At 31.9% G+C, this 20,798-nt stretch overlaps 2 protein-coding genes across 2 annotated transcripts; both read left to right on the forward strand.

The window, feature by feature from the left end:
* The first annotated feature begins 380 nt into the window (after positions 1-380).
* On the forward strand, positions 381-5,629 carry LOC134835371 (gamma-aminobutyric acid receptor subunit beta-like). Its single transcript, XM_063850247.1, has 10 exons — positions 381-561; positions 2,233-2,300; positions 2,574-2,633; positions 2,697-2,782; positions 2,845-3,002; positions 3,111-3,226; positions 3,570-3,738; positions 4,868-5,086; positions 5,143-5,379; positions 5,442-5,629. The coding sequence occupies exons 1-10, from the start codon at positions 381-383 to the stop codon at positions 5,627-5,629; spliced, it is 1,482 nt and encodes a 493-aa protein (XP_063706317.1).
* A 2,330-nt stretch (positions 5,630-7,959) lies between these two features.
* On the forward strand, positions 7,960-20,780 carry LOC134834624 (low-density lipoprotein receptor-related protein 4). Its single transcript, XM_063849358.1, has 8 exons — positions 7,960-8,776; positions 10,626-11,598; positions 12,430-12,662; positions 12,724-13,066; positions 14,526-14,717; positions 14,776-18,827; positions 20,116-20,282; positions 20,338-20,780. Exons 1-8 carry the CDS (start codon positions 8,734-8,736, stop codon positions 20,455-20,457), a joined length of 6,123 nt encoding a protein of 2,040 aa, XP_063705428.1. The 5' UTR covers positions 7,960-8,733; the 3' UTR covers positions 20,458-20,780.
* Positions 20,781-20,798: the final 18 nt, after the last annotated feature.

The raw sequence follows: 20,798 nt of genomic DNA on the forward strand, positions 1-20,798 counted from the left end.
TTTTTAAATAAAAAAAAAACTTTTAAGCGTATTTCAAAAAGTTTTTTTTTTCAACATTATTTCTTTCTTTTTTTTTCTGGAATTTGACCCTTTTACCACTTGTGCCGCCTTTCAAATTATTTTTTCCTCTCTTGATGCTGTTTACTTTGGTGCGCAAATCTCTCGAGTGTTCTTCAAAAATGATAAATAAATAAATAACAAACAGCTACAAATAATTATTTTCCCATTAGCATAAAATATTCCTCGCAGTTAAATTGAAAAGAGGAAAAAACAACGTCTCCATCTTCACTTAATTCTCATGCAAAACGCATATTTCTGTTTTTAGAATAAAATTAACACACACACCGTCAACCAAGAACAAACATAAAAGCATAAATAACATGTTTATTTATTTTTTTCTTCTTTCTGTGTCATTTCCATGCAATTTTCCGAAAACGAATCCATCACGCAGTAAAACTACAACAAGTAAAAGTCTGGCAGCGAGTCGAGTGGAAAACGTGACACAAACAATCGCACGAATTTTGGACGGATATGACATTCGATTGAGACCGAATTTCGGAGGTAAGTCGGTATTTAATCAAAGTTTATCTTTTGGGCTTGTCTTTGTGTGTTGACGAGCGAGTGACAAAGACGAAGATCATAATCTATTTTAATGAATTTACGTCTCATGCATATGAAATGCGAAGCAGAAGGAGGAGAAGGAAGTAATGAATTTTATTTGCATATAATGCTTTCTCTCTCTCTCGTGCCAAGTTGGTTTCTTGATAGACATGATGTTTTATGCCGAGAAAACGATTAAAAAGTTTTTGTTTGCAAAGATTATTTGCTTCGTTTTTGACTTGTTGGATGATGTTTGCTGGTCAGAGATTTGTTTTATCTTTGAAAATTGCTTGGTTTAGAAGAAAATTTCGGAAATCTTTTTTTTTCAGAGAATCTTTCCAAAAATTCTTTCCAGAAAATTCTTCGAATTCAGTCCATTAGGGCGCTTTAAATTAACTTTATATATTTTAACTAAAAGTTTTTTTCGGGGAGACAAAAAAAAATTTTAAAACAATGAAATTTAAACATTTTTTTATTGATATTTGCCAATTTTAATTTTTTAAAGAAAATTTTAAGTGAAAATTTAAAAAAGTTTTTCAGTCAATTAAAATTTATTAAATTATTTGTATTAAAACTAAAAATTTTCAGTCAATTTAATTTTTTTAATAAGACCGCCAATAAGACGTATTTTTTTTGAACTTTTTGTCTCAAAAAAATAAAAAAAAAGGTTTGAAATAATTTTTCATACAAAATGAAAAATATTCAATGAGTTTTTGGCCGTTGATCAATATTTTCATTGTATCTGCATCGAGAATTTTTTATTTAAAATTGATTTCAGAGCAATTCAACTAAAAAATTGAAAAATAATTTTTCATAAAAAAAAACTTTAAAGAAAAATTAAAAACATCAGTTCACTGATTTTTGAAAAAATATTTTTAGAAAATGAAATTCTTGTAAAAATATCATTTTCAATACAAAAAGGTTATAAAATTAAAAATTTTTTGAAAAATTCATGAAAATAGGCCAAAAAACGGTCATTTTTGATGAAGTTTTTAACTTTTTTTGTTTTTATTTTGCCCCATTGGAATTTTGGCTTCTAAATGAGGCAAAAAGTTAAAAAAAATGGAGCGGTTTAAGTTTATAAAAAAAATAATATCCATGTTAAAATTCTAATTTCGGTAAAAAATTTTAATAATAATATTCAATTTAAAAAAAAAATCGTATATTTTAACGTTTTTTGTCGTTTTTTGACGGAAGACTTTTTAAATGACACAAAAAAATCTTGAAATAAATTTAAAGCAGCCTAAATCCTAAAAATAAAAAGGATAATTAAAAATTGTCAAAAAAAATTTAAAATAGGAAAAAATATTAAACCTAAAGTTAAACATATCTCATTATTATTCTGTGTTTTTTTGCCTCGAAAAAATTTAACAACTTAAAATTTTCAATATTTTTACATGTGTTTTACAATGTTATAGTTATATGTTGTTAATACAAGTTAAGCAAGTAAGCTAACAAACATTGAAAACACACAAAAATAAAAGAAAAAAAAACAATTTTCAAAACTATTTCCCTGAAGCTAATTCTTCTTCGTGCATTCAATGACAAACTATTACTAGGTAAATTTTAAAATTTTTTGTCTGTTTTACATTTACTTGCTGCTGCTGCTGTTGACGATGATGATCACAAAAGGCGAACCATTGACTGTCGGCATGGATTTAACAATAGCTAGTTTTGATGCAATTTCTGAAGTTAACATGGTAAGAATTTTTTATTTATTTTATTTTTTTTAGTTCAAAAGAAACAATTAGAGGATTGTTATCGATTTTTTTTCGTGGTATACACGCAATGCTTACCCAAATTCCTTGGTGGCTGAGCGATGACATTGATTAGTATTTATTATTCATCACTTTTTGTGGTGATTTTTTTCTTCGCCGTGCTCATATTTAATTGAGCTGCAAAAAAAAAGAGTGAAAGAGGACAATTACAAAGTTCGTCATCATCATCCTTCCTTCTTTACATTTTTTTTGCAGGATTACACAATTACAATGTATTTAAATCAGTATTGGCGCGATGAGCGTCTCGCATTTAGCATAATATCGTCGTGGAATGACGATGGCTCGACAAATCTCATTGACGACTACGAGTATTATGACGGCTCGAATGACCTGATAACGCTCGCCGGTGACTTTGCCGAGAAAATTTGGGTGCCAGATACGTTTTTTGCCAACGATAAGAACAGGTAAGGCGGATGTGACTTAAAATTTTAACGAATTTCCCCTGATTTCTCCGCCGTTTTGGCAGTTTCCTGCATGACGTGACGGAACGCAACAAGCTCGTTCGCATCAGCGGCGATGGGCAGGTGATTTACGGGATGCGTTTCACAACAACACTCGCCTGTATGATGGATTTGCATTATTATCCGCTGGACCAACAAAATTGCACAGTTGAAATTGAGTCATGTAAGAATTTTTTTGTGAATTTCTCGCCTTTTAGCTGGAGAAAAGTTCGCGTCTGCGCGTTTTGCGAGGAAATTTGAAAATTTTAATTTGAATTTTTACCGTCGCTAGATGGCTACACGATCTCCGACATTCTCATGTACTGGAAACCGACGCCCGTGAGTGGCGTGGAGGAAGCAGAACTGCCACAATTCTCCATTCTCGGCTACGAGACGAACGATCGAAAGGTGAAATTGACATAAATTGCCGTGCTTTTGCTTGCTTCTTTCTCTCGCTTCATCTCCCCCGCTAACTATCTCCTGTGTGCGCTTTTTTCTTCTTCTTCTTCTTCTACTTTATAATTTCCGTTCTTTATCATTTTCCAACCAAACAAACAATTTTTTTCTCTTTCTTCAAGTATATAACTGTGTAAACTTTTTGTAGTCTTTTTGCAGTGCTGCCGCATTAATTTTTAACTCAAACTTTTTTGTTTTCATTCATCCGTTCTTTTTTGATACATACCTCTACGCGACCGAACTGTTTGTTAACCAATGCCAGTTTTTCTCATTTTCACCCTATTACAAACTGCAGGAAAAATTAGCAACAGGTGTTTATCAAAGATTGTCATTATCATTTAAACTGCAACGCAATATCGGTTATTTTGTGTTCCAAACGTATTTGCCAAGCATTTTGATTGTTATGTTGTCGTGGGTGTCCTTCTGGATAAATCATGAAGCGACAAGTGCACGTGTTGCATTAGGTAAGCGAAAAAAAAACTTTTCTCGAATTTCTCCGATTTCCTTTCGTTGTTTTGTTAAATGATTACATGAGACAAAAGAGCATGACGATCGAAAAACTTTTCTGATTAAGATTTTTTTACGGGTTGTTGGTAAGCATTTTTGTGGCATTTTTCTCATAGTGGACCGTAGAAAAGTGTAATAGATTAGAAAAAATGCACAGATTAGTGATAGGAAGAAATTCTAGATTTTTGCCCTTTTAACTTCCATTTTCTGCAATTAAATTTAATTAAACTACCTAATTAAAATTAGAAATTTTAAAAAGAGGCTAAAAATTTTAGTAAAACTCAATAATAATTTTCTGTTCTAAACAAAATTTTTAATATTTTCAAAAAAAAATTTTTTTTTTTATTTTTTTAATCAATCAATTTTAAAAATTTTGAAAAAAAAATAATAAAAAAATGTAGAAACATTTATGAAACATTAAACAGAATTTTCTATTTAAATTAAAGTCTTTAAAAAAAAATTAATTTTTTACCTACGAAATTTTTTTTTATTTTAAATAATTTTTTGATTTGATTTTTTTATTGGTTGAACTTAAAAGTTTTTTATGGCGCTTTAATTTAATTATTTTAATTTTTTTTCAATTTTAATTTTTTTAATTTAAAATTTTAAAATTAAATTAAAAATTTAATTATTTTATTTATTAAAAATTTTTTAATTTTAATTTAATTAAATTTAATAAATTAAAATAATTAATTTAAATTAAATTATTATTTTTAAATTTAATTAATTTAATTAAATTTAATTAAAATTAAACTTTAATTAATATTTTATTATATTTTTTACCTTTTGCGTTCTTAATTTAAATTTACTATATAATATTTTTTTAATGTTAAAAAAAATGTAAAATTTTACGAATCGGACAAAAATATAATTGATTAAATGAAAAAAAAAATGTACTGACAAAATCCTGATCATTTAGTTTTAAATCGATTTTGAAGAAATAATAAAACCAACCCCAGTAAAAATTTAGAAAATAAAATAATAAATAGTTTAAAAAATGCTCGATTTGATGTAAGAAAAAACTTAAATATTTAGAATCCATTTAATTTGAGTATTTTTTAATAATTTAAATTAATTTTTTTGCAGGTATCACAACTGTCCTGACGATGACGACAATCAGTACGGGCGTGCGAAGTTCCCTGCCACGAATATCCTACGTTAAGGCCATAGATATTTATTTAGTGATGTGTTTCGTTTTCGTTTTTGCTGCGTTACTGGAATATGCAGCGGTCAACTACACCTACTGGGGTGCGAGAGCCAAGAAGAAAGCCAAAAAATTAAAGGAGAATTACGTGAAACCGTCAGGTGAGAAAAATTTTAAATTAATTTTTTTATCATTTTGAGTATTTTTGATGTTTTAGCGTCAAAGTCGCACTCACCTCGAATCCACTACCAGCATCAGTCGCAACAAACGGAAGACATCATTGAACTGCAGGACGTACGTATGAGTCCGATAGCATCACTAAGAAATAGACAATATTCCAGCTCAATTGCCGGATCGAATCCTGAATCCATAGATCTGGCCAAATTTCCGCCCAGTTTTCGCATAGCACGCACATACGGGACAACTAGTAGTCGATGTAGCATGCGATATCGAAGTATTTTTCCATAAAAAATTTTATTTTTTAACATTTTCGGACATTTTTCTTCATTTTTTTAGGTCATCACTTCCACCAAAGCAATCGTCCGAAAATGATGAATGCCATTCGACGTGGTGCCAGCGTCATTCGCGCATCAATTCCAAAAATCAAAGACGTCAATCTGATCGATAAATATTCACGTGTCATCTTTCCACTGAGTTTCTTGATATTCAACGTCAGTTACTGGACTTTTTACGTCATCCAATAAAGCAATAACTTTCTGCCGACAAAACAACAAAAAAAAATGTTTAAAATATTCATCTCTAGATAGACGACGAACAATTTTAATCTGGACTCTCAAAATGCGGATTTGATTTTTTTTTTCTTTTTTGCATTTCAGCTCATCGACGCGTGTAAATTTAAGAAAAATTATAAAGCGAAATTTTAACATAAAATTTAAGAAAATTGTTATCAAAAGAGAAATTTATATTAAAAAAATAGATATATGCTCAAATAATTATTTTTTGTTTGTTTTGAAATATGCTTGTTGTGGTAATCATCTAAAAATAAAAATTAATTAATTAAAATGTAAAATAAAGAAAAGAGAAATATAGAATTTAAGATAAAAAAATATGTACTATGTACTACTATTTGGTGGTTAGACCTAAAAACAAAAAAAAAAAGAATTCTGTAGCGAAAATGAAAGAAAAATTATAAAATGAAGTTTAATAAAAAAAAAATATTAAATTAAGACGAATAAGGAGAAGTTTTAAAGCTTCGGTGGAGACGGTAGGTACATTTAATTCAAATTTTTAAATTGATTTATTTTAAATTTTTTTAAATTTAAATAGAAAAAAAAAATTAAATACAAAAATTGAAAAAAAAAAATTACAAATTGTATAAAAAAACTCTTATTTCAGAGATCCTTTTTAATTTAATTTTTAAGAATTTATTTAATTTTTCAAAAATTCAGATTTATTTTATAATTTCGTATATTTGTTTAAAGATATAATTTAAATGATTTATTATGATTATTTTTTTAAATCAAAAAAATTAAATTAAAAATTAAAATACATCTATTTTCAAATTGTCAACTTATTGAAATAATAAATTGGTAATTTTATGAAGTTCTTTCCGTACTCGCAGTTGGAAAAATAAAAAAAGATTTTTTGAAAATAAATCAAGAAGGCTAAAATGTCTTATATATGAAATCTTTGAATGTGACAAAAATTTATTTTTTTTAAAATATCTATTTCGAAAGATTTTATTTTTTTTTAAATATTTATTTCAAATTTTAAAATACCGTTATGTAGATAATTCTTATGGGAAAAAAATCCGGTACAAATTCAAAAAATGCTAATAATTAATGGAACATCAATTTTGAAGTTAATAGAACAATATTTTTCATTAAAATTTAGTTTTTTTTTAGCAATTATTTAGACAAATTTTAAATTATTTTTCATAAAATCATAAAATAAATGAATAAAAATGCATTAAAATAATTCATTTTCAAATTTTTTCGAAAATTTCGAAATTTCGTTAAAAATTCAAAAGTTTTACGTGAAAATGTCAATAAAACGAATTTTAAAACCAATTTTCGAATAGATTACATTACAGAACTCAATTATTTTATTATCATCAATTATTATTACTGTCCAAAATCTTTAAAAAATTAAAAAATATTTTTTTCGCTGAATAATAAAATTTTCTTAAAAAATTTCAAAAATTTTTTCTATTTCACTAAAATTTTTTCCTCCAACAGAAAAAAAATAAATAAAATTTGTTAAAAAAAAAACTTTTTTTGAATGATTGACAAAAACCATTTCATTCATCAACAACCACGAATAATATCCCCATTCAACGAATTCAGCTAAAAACCATGAATTAGCACAATTGTTGCGCTTTTTCTACAAACAATCGCACACACGCGCGCTCTTTGTTCGCCATCCATCTCACCTCTTCTCTTGTTCGCAGCACAAGTTCGCATGTACCCGAAATATTCATTCATGGATTTTGTCTATTCATTCAATAAAATGCTCCTAGGTACCGACTGTACGACCAAGTCGTTAATTATTTTTATCGCTTTTACGCATAGCGAAAGTTAGAACTGTCAATTTGGTGTTATTTTTGTGTCAGGACAAAATAGTTTGAATATTTTCAAAAAATGCGTATTTTTCACAATCAAAAAAAATTTTTTTTTTTTCAATTATGAGAAAGAATATTGATGCAATAAAAGCACTTTTTGATCTTGTTTCATATTGAAAATTCATTATTTTCAGATGAGTCATTGAAAATTTTCCAATGAAAATGCAATCGACTCAAAACTAATATAAATTTCTAGTGAATTTTCCACTTTTCGAACAAATTTGTTGCCATAACTCCATAAATCAGCAAGTAGCCCACACGTTCAAGTCGATGCATACACAGAAAAATCGGAAAATTGTTCTCTCTCGTATCGCAAATTTCCTCTCCCGCAATTTTCTCTCAGCATTTTCGCTTCAGCATCTTCTGGACCAATTCGGATGCTGTTGTGTACGTCACACGCAGCCACAAATCGAAGATTGAAGGAAAAAAAATTTTTGCTTGAAACTTGTCTCCGTGGAGAAATTCGGAAAAAATCAAATTTTGCAACAAAATTATCGTCAAAAAGTGCTAAAAATGTGTCTAAGAGAAACTTTATAACGGACTTGCCGATAATTTCATGAAATTTACGTGAAAAAGTATCGGAAAATATGTGAAAAGACAAGAACTGTGAGACGAAAAAAAAAATTTTTTTTTCTACTGCAGCCACACACAAACCAGGCACACACCCAATTTCATGTTGGAGCTCTATCAGTAGAAAATTTCTGAAAAAATTCTAATTAATGGACTTTTAGAGACTTTTCCTCGAATGACATCCGGGCTTTTTTATGAGCAAATGTGAAAAATTAACGAAAAATTGCAGAAAATCCTGTTAAAAATGACTAAAATAAAGCAAGGGTATAAGAGAAGATATCTTTGAACGTCACCGACACACAAATAAAAACTTAAAATCCTCAAGAAGGATTTAGTGAAACTTGTTACAAGAACAACAATCGGTTGACAACTACAAGAATTTAACAAAAAAAAAAACTTGAAAATTATTTTTTACAAAAAAAAAATCCTTTTTTCCAATCAATCACAAAAAAATAATTAAAAAGGCAAAAATGAAATAAAGTGCTCAATGTTGTGTTCTGAACCGAAAAACAGTCACAAAACAGTTAAAATTTCAACTTTTTGTTAAGTTTTTCACGTAATTTTAAGATACGAAAAAAAAATCCAGTCACCATAAAAATTGTTGAATAATTACAAAAAAAAACTCTGAATTGCCTGAAATCTGGATTAAATTGGACCATGTTTGTACGTTGGACGGCGCTTTTGGCAATTTTAGGAGCGGGTAAGGCTTTTTTCCTCAAAAAAAAAAGGAAAATTTGGGAAAACCCTCAAGTGGCGACATCTGCGTTGCTTTCGCCTACATTTTCGAAGAAGCTTCGTACGAAGCCGTGTACATGTTTGAATAATGTAACTTTTGCGAAAAATCCGTGGGCGCACAGATACACGCGCGTCCTTCACAGGTTTCTCTCTCGTGGTCCTTTTCAAATCATCTCCGCTCTTTTTTGCCTCTGTCTCTCTCCAGCTCTCGCACAACAAACTGTTGTTGTTTTTGGCAATCATATGGAATGATATCCCGTCAACGTGCGAAATTTATTCAGAGCATGATGTGGGAAATACGTCTGCGCAATTTTTGGATTTTCATTCATAAAGAAAAAGACATTCATGTGTGTGTGTGAATGTAGATCACGAATTATTCAAATGGGACATCTGTACTGTGCCGAGCCAATGTTATGTGGCTCAAGGTTAAAAATACTCTAATAGGTTTTATATTTTACCCTATTCAAGGAATTTTCTTCGTTTTTTCCATTGATATTGCGATGTAGCACAGTTTTGTGTTCCAATTTTCTTTTTTTTAATGAAAGAATTCATTCAATGAAATTTTAGAGGACATAATGCCTAATGATGTTTTTTTACAAAAACAAAAATAAGTAGCTCGTAAGACCGCTTCAAATTATTTTTTCCATCTTTTTGTTCTTTGTAGTATTAAAAAAGATGAAAATTCAAGAAGAAAATACAAAAAAGTAAAAATTTTCATTAAAAATCCTCCATATTTTGTTTTTTATAATTTTTGATTTGTAATTTTTCAACAAACTTTCGTTTTTGAAGTTTTTTTTACCTAATATTAAGTAAAATTATCTTTTATTATCTAAATAAAAATTTTCAAAATATTTATGAATTTGACATTTTTAACTCAAAATGTTCTCAAATTAACTTTTCAGTTGAAAATTTCTTTAAAGTTTAAAAAAACGAAAAATATATTTTAAACTTAAGGCCGCTCCAAATTTTTTTTGAAATTTTTGTCCCATGCCCCATTTCAAAAGTCGAAAATCCAATGGGGCAAAATAAAAAAAAAAGTTGAAAATATCATCAAAATTGACCGTTTTTTTTGATTTTTTTTTCATAATTTTTCAAGAGTTTTCAAAATTTTTTTTTAAAAAATTCTAATTTTTAAGAATTTTTGTATTGAAAAACGAAATTTTACATGAATTTTCTTCTCTAAAAATTTTTTCAAAATTTTTGACAGTTTTTTTTTATTCAATTTTTTTTTTGTTAAAATTTTTAACTTGAAATACTCTTATCAATTTTAAAATATGAAATCTCAATAAAGACCATAAAAACAACTAAAATATTCATTAATGATCTAAATTTGTTTGAATTTTGTCAGACTTTGCATTTTTTTGCCCCATTCCATTTTTTTAATTTTCAAAAAAAAGTTTTTTTTTTTTAAAAAAATTTCGAAAAAAACTTTGGAAAATTTTAATTTTTAATTAAAAAATATTTCAATTTTTTTCAAGTACAAAAAATGTAAGATTTTTTAAAATTTAAAATACAACTTTTGGAGCTTTTTTTTAATTTAAAAAAAAAAAATTATTGTAAATTTTTCTATTTTTTCTGTTAAATCGTAGACATAAATTGCTAATTGGTATCTCTAAAAAAATATTTTGACGAGTATTTATATATTTTAGCAAATTTTTGTACTTTTTTTCTTTTTGCAATTAAAAACTTGGATTCGATCAAAAATTTTTAAAAATTCCTTTGTCACAAATTTTTTTTCAATTTTCATAAAATTATCTAGAATTTCTTTCCTTAACGTCAAATTAATTTAAAATTTATTTTTTTCTCCGATACAGCTGTCTGCGATGATACCACAACATGGCCAAACAGTTATCACGGCACTTCACTGAGCAAAAATCCCGAAAAGAAGCCAGCTGTCGATTTTCCGCTGCCCAATAAGCAGCATGGCTTAAATCCGCCCGACGCGAGTGTCTACACGCCATCGCGCAAAAAGCCGCAACGCCGTCTCGATCAACTGCCCAGCAAACTGAAGGGCAACAACGAGACAAAAACGCAGCAACCGCATCTCGCAATGGGCGTCGTAAAAACCCACACGGACGGCAAACCGGGTCACTCGCCACCCTATCGTTCCAAAGAAACGGATTACTCGTCGATCACTGCGCGTCTTCCGGGTCCCAGTATCAAAGCGAATCCCTATGCCTTCCCGTCGATGGGCGGTCTACCCGGCAGAGGTGACGGCACCAGCATCAACGGGCCTCGTGGTGGCGTTCGGCAAGATTCCTACGGCTACGATCGTTACCGCAATCCGGTGAAAAGCGGCAAAGAACACGTTTTTGTGCCGCCCCAAGAGATTTTCGAGCAGGAAGAGGATCTCATCAAAGATACGCATGGACAGCAAAGTTGCGACATCAAATGCGAGGAATGGGAGTTTACGTGCATCCAAAGTTGCATGTGTTTGCACAAGGATTTGCGATGTGATGGGAATATCAATTGCAGTCCGTATGCGGAAGATGAGAAGGATTGCGCCGAATTGAACGAGGAGATTATGAAAAATCTGAAAAACGATTGTGAGAAGTCGGGCGAACGAATTTTGTGTCCAAACACGTTCATTTGCATCAGCAACTCGTGGTTGTGTGACGGCGACGACGACTGTCTGGACTTTTCCGATGAAACGCACTGCGGCGGACACCAAAACTGCTCGAAGGATCAATTTGAGTGTCAAAACGGCTTGTGCATTCCCAATGAATGGGTTTGCGATTCCGACAACGACTGCAAAGATAACTCGGATGAACTCAACTGTACCAGAAAGTAAGTTTTTTTTAACAATTTTTCTTTCATTTAAGAGTCCCTTAGGATTTTTGGGGTAAAAAATGGTAAAAAATTTTTTTTTTTTTTGTTTTTGAGATTTTTTTGAAAAAAATTTTAAATTAAAACAAAAACCGTAAAAAATAGTTAAAAATGTTTTTTAAAATATAAATTAAGTTTTATTTTAAAAGAAAAATCAATTTCACGTAAATTAAAATTTTTAATAAATAACATTAAAATTCTTTTTTTTTAATCTTTTGTCAAAAAAAAATATATGTAAAAAAATTAAAATTAAATTAATTAAATCAATTAAAATATTTTTTTTTATTTTTTGAATTAAAAGAAAAATGATAAAAAATTACCTTGACTTTAAGAATTTGAAATTAAACGAAAAAAAATATTTCAAAACAAATTTCATTAAAATTTTCAAAACTGTTTTTTTTGTAGAAAAAAAAATTTTTCAAAATTTAATTTGGACAATTTCGAAGTTAATAGAACATTATTTTTCCATTAAATTTTGGATTTTTTCAGCAATTTTTTACACTAATTTTAAATTATTTTTCATAAAATAAAAAAAATAATTTACCTAATATTAATTCATTTAAATAATTTATTCTCAAAAATTTTGTAAAAAATATTGAAAAATTTCCAAAATTCGTTAAAAATTCAAAAGTTTTATGTAAAAATGTTAATAGAACGAATTTTAAAACCTATAAAACGTTAATAGAACGGATTATTTTTTTTCATAAGAATTATTTACATTACAATATTCCCAATATTTTCTCAAATAAATCTTTTAATTATTACCTTACTTTATTTTTCACGCAATTTTAGATGTCTTCCGGGAGAATTCCAATGTGGCGATGGAAGTTGCATTTCTGGCATGTTCCATTGTGACGGCGAAGTCGATTGTGAAGACGAGACCGACGAAAGTACTTGTGACACGCCAATGCCAAACTGTCCCGAAGGCGAATTCAAATGTCGCGGCTCACTAGGCGGCATGGGAGGTCCAGGAGGACGTTGTGTTCTTTTGCGATATCGGTGCGATGGCGATAACGATTGCGGTGGTAAGTAAAAAACAAATATTTTTCATTAAGAAAAAATGTTCTAAATTTCCCTTAATTTTAGATTGGTCTGACGAAGAAAACTGCCCTAAAAAGCAATCTAGTTGTACTGCCACTGAATTCCGGTGCAATGACGGCACTTGTATCTCGAATCGTTGGCGATGTGATTTGGAGCAAGATTGTGACTCGGGAGAAGATGAAAAGGGATGCACGAATGTTGGAAATGAAGTTCGCACATGTACTTCGGAAGAATTTACGTGCCAAGACAATCGCTGCATCCTAAAGTCGTGGATTTGTGACGGCATTCCAGATTGCAAGCGTGGCGAAGATGAAATCGATTGTAAGCCTAATTGTGAAGTTGGGCAGCTTGCGTGTCCTCCAATTAGGGCAAATGTTTCCAATCAACGGTAAGATATTTCAAAATGCGTAAAATGTGTAAATATTCATTCTACAGATGATTTCTGATCATATTGGGTCGATATTTGACGAAACTAAAAAATCAGAGTTTGGAGGTTCAAACTCTGATTTTTTTTGCAAGTCATTTTTTGATCACTTTTAAGCCTAAAATTGAATAAATATTCATTCTAAAGATGATTTCTGATCATATTGGGTCGATATTTGACGAAACAAAAAAATCAGAGTTTGGAGGTTCAAACTCTGATTTTTTTTGCAAGTCATTTTTTGATCACTTTTAAGCCTAAAATTGAATAAATATTCATTCTAAAGATGATTTCTGATCATATTGGGTCGATATTTGACGAAATAAAAAAAAACTCAGAGTTTGGAGGTTCAAACTCTGATTTTTTTTGCAAGTCATTTTTTGATCACTTTTAAGCCTAAAATTGAATAAATATTCATTCTAAAGATGATTTCTGATCATATTGGGTCGATATTTGACGAAACTAAAAAATCAGAGTTTGGAGGTTCAAACTCTGATTTTTTTTGCAAGTCATTTTTTGATCACTTTTAAGCCTAAAATTGAATAAATATTCATTCTAAAGCTCATTTCTGATCATATTGGGTCGATATTTGACGAAACAAAAAATCAGAGTTTGGAAAAATTTTTTTTGCAGTCATTTTTTGATCACTTTTAAGCCTAAAATTGGAGATCATATTGGGTCGTTAAAAACTCTGATTTTTTTTGCAAGTCATTTTTTGATCACTTTTAAGCCTAAAATTGAATAAATATTCATTCTAAAGATGATTTCTGATCATATTGGGTCGATATTTGACGAAACTAAAAAATCAGAGTTTGGAGGTTCAAACTCTGATTTTTTTTGCAAGTCATTTTTTGATCACTTTTAAGCCTAAAATTGAATAAATATTCATTCTAAAGATGATTTCTGATCATATTGGGTCGATATTTGACGAAACTAAAAAATCAGAGTTTGATCACTTTTAAGGTTCAAACTCTGATTTTTTTTGCAAGTCATTTTTTGATCACTTTTAAGCCTAAAATTGAATAAATATTCATTCTAAAGATGATTTCTGATCATATTGGGTCGATATTTGACGAAACTAAAAAATCAGAGTTTGGAGGTTCAAACTCTGATTTTTTTTGCAAGTCATTTTTTGATCACTTTTAAGCCTAAAATTGAATAAATATTCATTCTAAAGATGATTTCTGATCATATTGGGTCGATATTTGACGAAACAAAAAAATCAGAGTTTGGAGGTTCAAACTCTGATTTTTTTTGCAAGTCATTTTTTGATCACTTTTAAGCCTAAAATTGAATAAATATTCATTCTAAAGATGATTTCTGATCATATTGGGTCGATTTTTGATCTTTAGTTATCCTAAATATAATTTCTCTTTTAATTCGACAATTTTTTCTAAACCAATGTACTTTTTCCCTCTATTTTCAGCATCTGCATCAGTCAGAAACACATTTGCGACGGGCACGTTGACTGTCCAACAGGTGCCGACGAAGAAGAATGTCCCATTCAGCATCCGTGTGGCGCAAAAGACATGTGCGAGCAATATTGCATCACAGATTTCAAGGCGCGCGAAGCATGTGCTTGCAAAGTTGGCTTTGTTCTTCACGAAAACGGCATAAAGTAAGATTTTTTTCACTTTTCCTTCTTCATTCCATTAATTTTCTTCTTTTTTTTTCAGTTGTACCGACATCGACGAATGCCAATTTACGAACCATCCGGTGTGTTCGCAAACTTGCACCAACACTTATGGCAGTTTTATTTGCGGATGTCTTCCGGGCTATGTGCTGCGACCTGATCTCCGAACTTGCAAGGCGATGGGAGGTGCTGTTAACCTGATAATGGCAAATCGAGCAGATATTCGACAAGTTTCGCTCAACAACAACAAGTACATTTCCCTTATCAAAGGTTTACCGAACGCCATTTCCGTGGATTATCATTACAAGAAGAATTTGCTGTTTTGGAGCGATGTGTCGACAGATGTCATTAAGCGAGCATACATCAATGGCACCATGATACGTGACGTCATTAAGTGGGGTCTTGAGTCTCCAGGCGGCATTGCGGTTGATTGGGTGCACGATTTGCTCTTTTGGACGGATTCGGGTACGAGACGCATCGAAGTTTCCAATTTCGATGGTACTTTAAGAGCTGTTGTCGCCGCCAATGATCTCGATAAGCCACGAGCGATTGTCGTGCATCCGGGCGAAGCATTGGTTTTCTTCAGCGACTGGGGTCCAAATGCGAAAATTGAACGAGCGTATATGGATGGCTCGGAACGACGTGCAATCGTGACCGAAGGTATTTTTTGGCCTAATGGCTTGGCGATGGATTATACGGCAAATCGCTTGTATTGGGTCGACGCGAAACATCACGTGATTGAAAGTGCCGCAATCGATGGAGGTGATCGTCGTAAAATTGTCAGCAGTAATTTGCCACATCCCTTCGCCCTGACACTGTTCGAGGACTCGATTTTTTGGACCGATTGGACAACAAAAAGTATTTCGACGGCAAGTAAATTGAATGGCAAGGGTTATCGACATATTCATGACGAACTGCATTTCCCCATGGACATTCATGCGTATCATCCGACGCGCCAACCGAGTTATCAATCCAAATGTTCGTTGGATCGTCGTGGAAATCGAGGCGGTTGTTCGCATTTGTGTCTTCCGAACAAACGAAGTAGACGATGTGCATGCCCAATTGGTCTCACACTGATGGACGACGAGAAAACTTGCAATTCTGAACCAGATAAACTCTTATTGGTAGCTCGCAAAAAGGACATTCGCATCCGACAACTAAATTCGAAAGATCCCTCAAAGGATATCGACATGGTAATCCCCCTCGACAACTTAAAATCCGTCGTCGCTCTTGACTGGTGCAGCGAAACCAACTTTATTTACTACACCGATGTCGGTAGAAGTGTCATTGGTCGCGCTTATCTCAACGGAAGTAACCAAGAAACAGTCATCGCATCAAATTTAATTTCTCCTGCCGGTCTCGCTCTCGACTGGGTCACCCAAAAACTCTATTTTTCCGATGCCGGCACGAATCGCATTGAAGTTGTCTCTACGGATGGACGTCAAAGAGCTCTTTTAATCGGAAAAAACCTCGATAAACCTCGTGATATCGTCGTTAGTCCCTTGGATGGCTTAATGTTCTTCTCGGACTGGGGTCAACCACCTTCCATCGAAAAAGCGGGCATGGATGGCAAACAACGCGTCGCAATTGTCTCGGAAAATCTGCGATGGCCTAATGGACTCGCCCTGGATCGCGATAATTTCCGCTTGTACTTCGTAGATGCAGGCACCAAAACGCTGGAATACGTCAATTTTGATGGTACCGGCAGAAATCGCTTAATAGCAGACGGTTTGCAACACCCCTTTGGCATTGACGTGCACGAAGGTCGTATTTATTACACGGATTGGGAAACGCAAAGTGTCCAATATGCCGACGATATGTCAGGAAATACGAAATTCACGCAACATGCGACTAAATCACGTCGAACAATCATCAGCAACACTTCAGATTTGATGGATGTGCGAGTTTTTCACCGCAATCGGAAGGATATTCGTAATCCCTGCTCCAACGGAAATGGAGATTGCTCAAATTTGTGTCTCCTTAAGCCGAATGGGTATTCCTGCGCGTGTCCCATCGGGATTTTATTGAAGGCTGATAAGAGAACGTGCGAAAGTGGGCCCAAAAATTACGTGATAATGGCACATCGGCTCGATATTCGACAAATTTCGCTGGATATTGATCAGTTAATTGACGTTGTGTTGCCATTGCCACCCATAACGAACGTCGTGGCACTGGATATTGACACGAAAAACGGGGATATTTATTATTCCGACACCGAGGAAAAGGTTATTATGAGGTCTTCGGGTGACGGAAGGCAAGTGCGACAAGTCACAAGTGAGAGCATGGATACCGTGGATGGTCTCGTGATCGATTCCGTAGGGCGAAAAATTTATTGGGCCGATAGTGGAAGGAAATCCATCGAAGTTTCCGAGTTGGATGGCACCAATCGTGCCGTGCTGCTATACGAAAATATCGATTCTGTACGTGGATTGGCAATTGACTACGAATTTGGGTATTTATTCTTCGCGGATTGGGGTGCGAATCCACGGATCGAACGTGCCGACATGGATGGCGAGAACCGGCAAAAGATCGTGACTGCGGATTTGCAATGGCCTAATTGCTTGAGTGTAGATCGCATCGAAAAACGACTTTATTGGACGGATGCCAAGATGAATCACATTATGTCGTGCGATTTTGAAGGTGATAAGCGACGAACGATAGTGAAGAATTTGGAACATCCTTATGGAATTTCCGTGGGAAGTCGTCAAATCTTCTTCACGGACTGGAAAACAGCCGCTTTGCATTACATCGATAAGACGCAGGAAAATGCCAAAGTTCAAACTATCACGAAAGAGCTCGAAGGACTGATGGATGTCAAAGTTATTGAGGCAGACGAACCCAAATTCACGGATATTTGTACGAGTCGCAAGCAAATTAACGGCGGTTGTTCCCATCTTTGCTTGCGAAAACCAAATTCCTATTCGTGTAAATGTCCCACGGGAATTCGTTTTAAAGAGGGCAGCATGCACGAATGTGAGGATTTACCAAAATCTTATTTGCTTGTAGCTCTTCGATCCGGAATTGGTCGCATCTCACTTGACACCCCTGAAAGATTTGACGTCGTTCTACCCATTGACGGAGTTCATGGAGCAGTTGTGCTCGATTTCCACTACCGAAAATCCCTGATTTTCTATGCAGATGTCAATATCGATGCCATTCGCAGTGTCAACATGTTGGACAATCGCGAAACAAAACCCCTCATCACCACAGGCCTCAATACTCCAAATGGCCTGGCTGTCGATTGGATCGCCGATAACATTTATTTTAGCGATAGTGCGCACAAAGTCATCGAAGTTGCTCGTTTGGATGGCAGTTCGCGCAAAACTTTGCTCAAGGAGAACATTCACGATCCACGTGCGATGATTCTTTATCCGAAAAAGGCCTTTTTGTTCTGGGCTGATTGGGCGACGCACACCATTGAGCGATGCCTCTTCGACGGAAGTGAGCGGAAAACGATTATCGATATCGTTGATAGTGGTTTGCCATCGGGACTTGCGATTGATTTCGAAACGAGACGTCTTTTCTGGGCAGATGCGTTGCATGATCGCATCGAAAGTGCCAATTTTGACGGCAAAAAGAGGACTCAAGTCGTTTCGCAGGCTCAACATCCCTATGGCATCACGATTTTCGGCTCGAACGTTTATTACACCGACTGGTACAACAAATCCGTGTTGAGTTCCGCGAAGCAGGGCGGCACGAACGAGCTAAGTCACGAAATACGGCACAATCTGAGAGGAGCAATGGACATCAGAGCTGTTACGAAGGAACGACAACCAACGACAGACAGCGATTTGAATCCTTGTTCGAAGCAAAATGGAGATTGCAAGCATTTGTGTTTGTATGCCGTGAAATCGTACACTTGTGCGTGTCCAGATCGTGAGGATTACACGCGCCCCTGCAGACAAAAGAAAATTCCAATTACGGTGGAAGTGGACAATGATCCGGCGGAGGATAGTGGCGATGTGAGGGAAAGATTCGGAAATAACAAGCGGAATGGACAGAATTATCAGCCGGATGATCGATTGGCGAAAATTGTTGTTCTTGTTACCACAATTTTAGTGGTCATTTTCATATTGGTGGTAGTGGCGATTATATGTAAGTTGATTTTTTATTATCAAAAAATTTTAGTTTTGTTCAAATTTCGTTTTAAAATTAAAAAAAAAAGTTTTGGAAATTGTTTTGAAATCATAACCAAAATTTTTTTTTTATTGGTTTTTAAAGAATTTTCTTATGAATTTAAAATTAAATCAATAAAAATAAAAAAAAAATAAATAATTAAATTAAAATTTAAAACCCTAAAATTAAGAAAAAAAGAATTTTAGTCACGTTGATTAACAATTTTAATTTTTTATCAAAATTTAAATAAAATATTTTGGTGAATAATTTCTGTAATTTTCAATGAAATTTGATGATTCAAAATTTTAAAATTCAATGTTAAAAATTTCAACAAAAAAATTTTCAAAAAATGAAAAATAATGTAAAATAAATTTCGTTTTAACAAATGCAAAAATTCTTGAAATTTGAAAATATTTTAAAATTTTCTTGAAAATTCTTTGAAAATATATGAAAAAAGACCAAAAAATGGTAAATTTTGATGAAATTTTTAACTTTTTTTTTGCCCCATTGGATTTTCGGCTTTTGAAATGGGGCAGGGGACAAAAACGTTTAAAAATAAAAAAAAATCAAATTAAGAAAAAAAATTTTAATTTTTTATCAAAATTTAAATAAAATATTTTGGTGAATAATTTCTGTAATTTTCAATAATTTCGAGTTTAAATTTTAAAATTTAATGTAAAATAAAATTAATTTGATGCAAAAATAACTCGAAAGTTCAAGAACGTTTAAAAATAAAAAAATCAAATCAATGTTTTTCATCAAAAACAAAAAGTCTGAAATACCTACCTATTTAAAAAATTAGTAAAATAATTTGATTTATTCGCTTAAACTTTTTAAAATCTAAAAACTACTCAAAAATCATTACATTTTTTCTTAGTTTTTCATATTTTAATTAATATAAAATAAAATAAAATGATGATTAAATTTTTAAATATGTTTAAATTTTTGGAAAAATTAAATTATTTTAATTGCTCTATTTTTATTTTTTTAATTTTATTTTTAAAAACATAATATTTTTTAAATATATTTTTTATTTTTTTGAAAAAATTGATACCTGTACTATAATATACGAAACAAAAAAAAATTCTAAAAATTTAGAAGGAAATTTAAAAAATTCTCATTTATGTTTGTCCTAATAATTTTTTTAAACAATATTTAATTATTTCTTTTTTTGCTTTTAATTTTGGACAAAACTTTTTATTTAGACTTTTCATTGAATTTATATTTGAAAAAAATGTAAATATTAATTTTTTTTTTACATTTTCAGTCCTCTTATGCAAACCACGACGTGGAAAACGAGAAACGACTTCGCATGGTGCCGTCATCACCTACAACAATCCAAACTATAACGGCGTTGATCCCTTAGGCAATCACAGCGAAGGACATTCCAGTTCGCGAAATATCGCAAAGAGACTAAAATATGATAAAGCACAGGTAATTTTTTTACTTTTTAACCTAGAAATATTTATTAAAAAATCTTATTTTTAAGGATCGCGTCTACGAAGTCAAATGTCGCTCTGGCGTGTCAGATACCGCGACAACTATTCTCATGTCGGGCACGTCATCGCCATCGTCCTCAGCTATCGTACCACTCTCCACAATCGGTTAAACTTCAAATTTATTTTCAACGTTAAAAGACTGCGGTCCGATTTTGAGTTACATTAAATACTGAATCTCAAAAATTTTTAAGAGGTTGTAAACTTCCTACACAATAGATGGTCAGTCCTTTATAAAAAAAAAGCAAAACAAATACGACTTATAAAAAAAATATTTAGAAAGAATATTCTAGAAACATATCCGAAGTTTTGAACGACAAACAAAAATTAACGAAACAATTTCAAAAGAACGGAAGTAGCAATAGTTGCTCTACAAACAAAGAATATGTAAATATAAAAATTGTATTTTTGTTACTTTTTGTCCCGAAAATTTCTTATGTCCTCCTTTAAAAAA

Source organism: Culicoides brevitarsis, chromosome 3 (genome assembly GCF_036172545.1).
Source record: "Culicoides brevitarsis isolate CSIRO-B50_1 chromosome 3, AGI_CSIRO_Cbre_v1, whole genome shotgun sequence".
In the NCBI taxonomy this organism is placed as follows: Eukaryota; Metazoa; Arthropoda; class Insecta; order Diptera; family Ceratopogonidae; genus Culicoides; species Culicoides brevitarsis.

Coding starts and splice junctions, on each gene's coding strand:
- LOC134834624 (XM_063849358.1), top strand. CDS start 8,734: ATGTTTGTACGTTGGACGGCGCTTTTGGCAATTTTAGGAGCGG. Junction 12,663..12,723: donor TGGCGATAACGATTGCGGTG/GTAAGTAAAAAA, acceptor CCTTAATTTTAG/ATTGGTCTGACGAAGAAAAC. Junction 18,828..20,115: donor GGTGGTAGTGGCGATTATAT/GTAAGTTGATTT, acceptor TTACATTTTCAG/TCCTCTTATGCAAACCACGA.
- LOC134835371 (XM_063850247.1), top strand. CDS start 381: ATGTTTATTTATTTTTTTCTTCTTTCTGTGTCATTTCCATGCAATTTT. Junction 5,087..5,142: donor GAATTACGTGAAACCGTCAG/GTGAGAAAAATT, acceptor TTGATGTTTTAG/CGTCAAAGTCGCACTCACCT. Junction 5,380..5,441: donor ATGTAGCATGCGATATCGAA/GTATTTTTCCAT, acceptor TCATTTTTTTAG/GTCATCACTTCCACCAAAGC.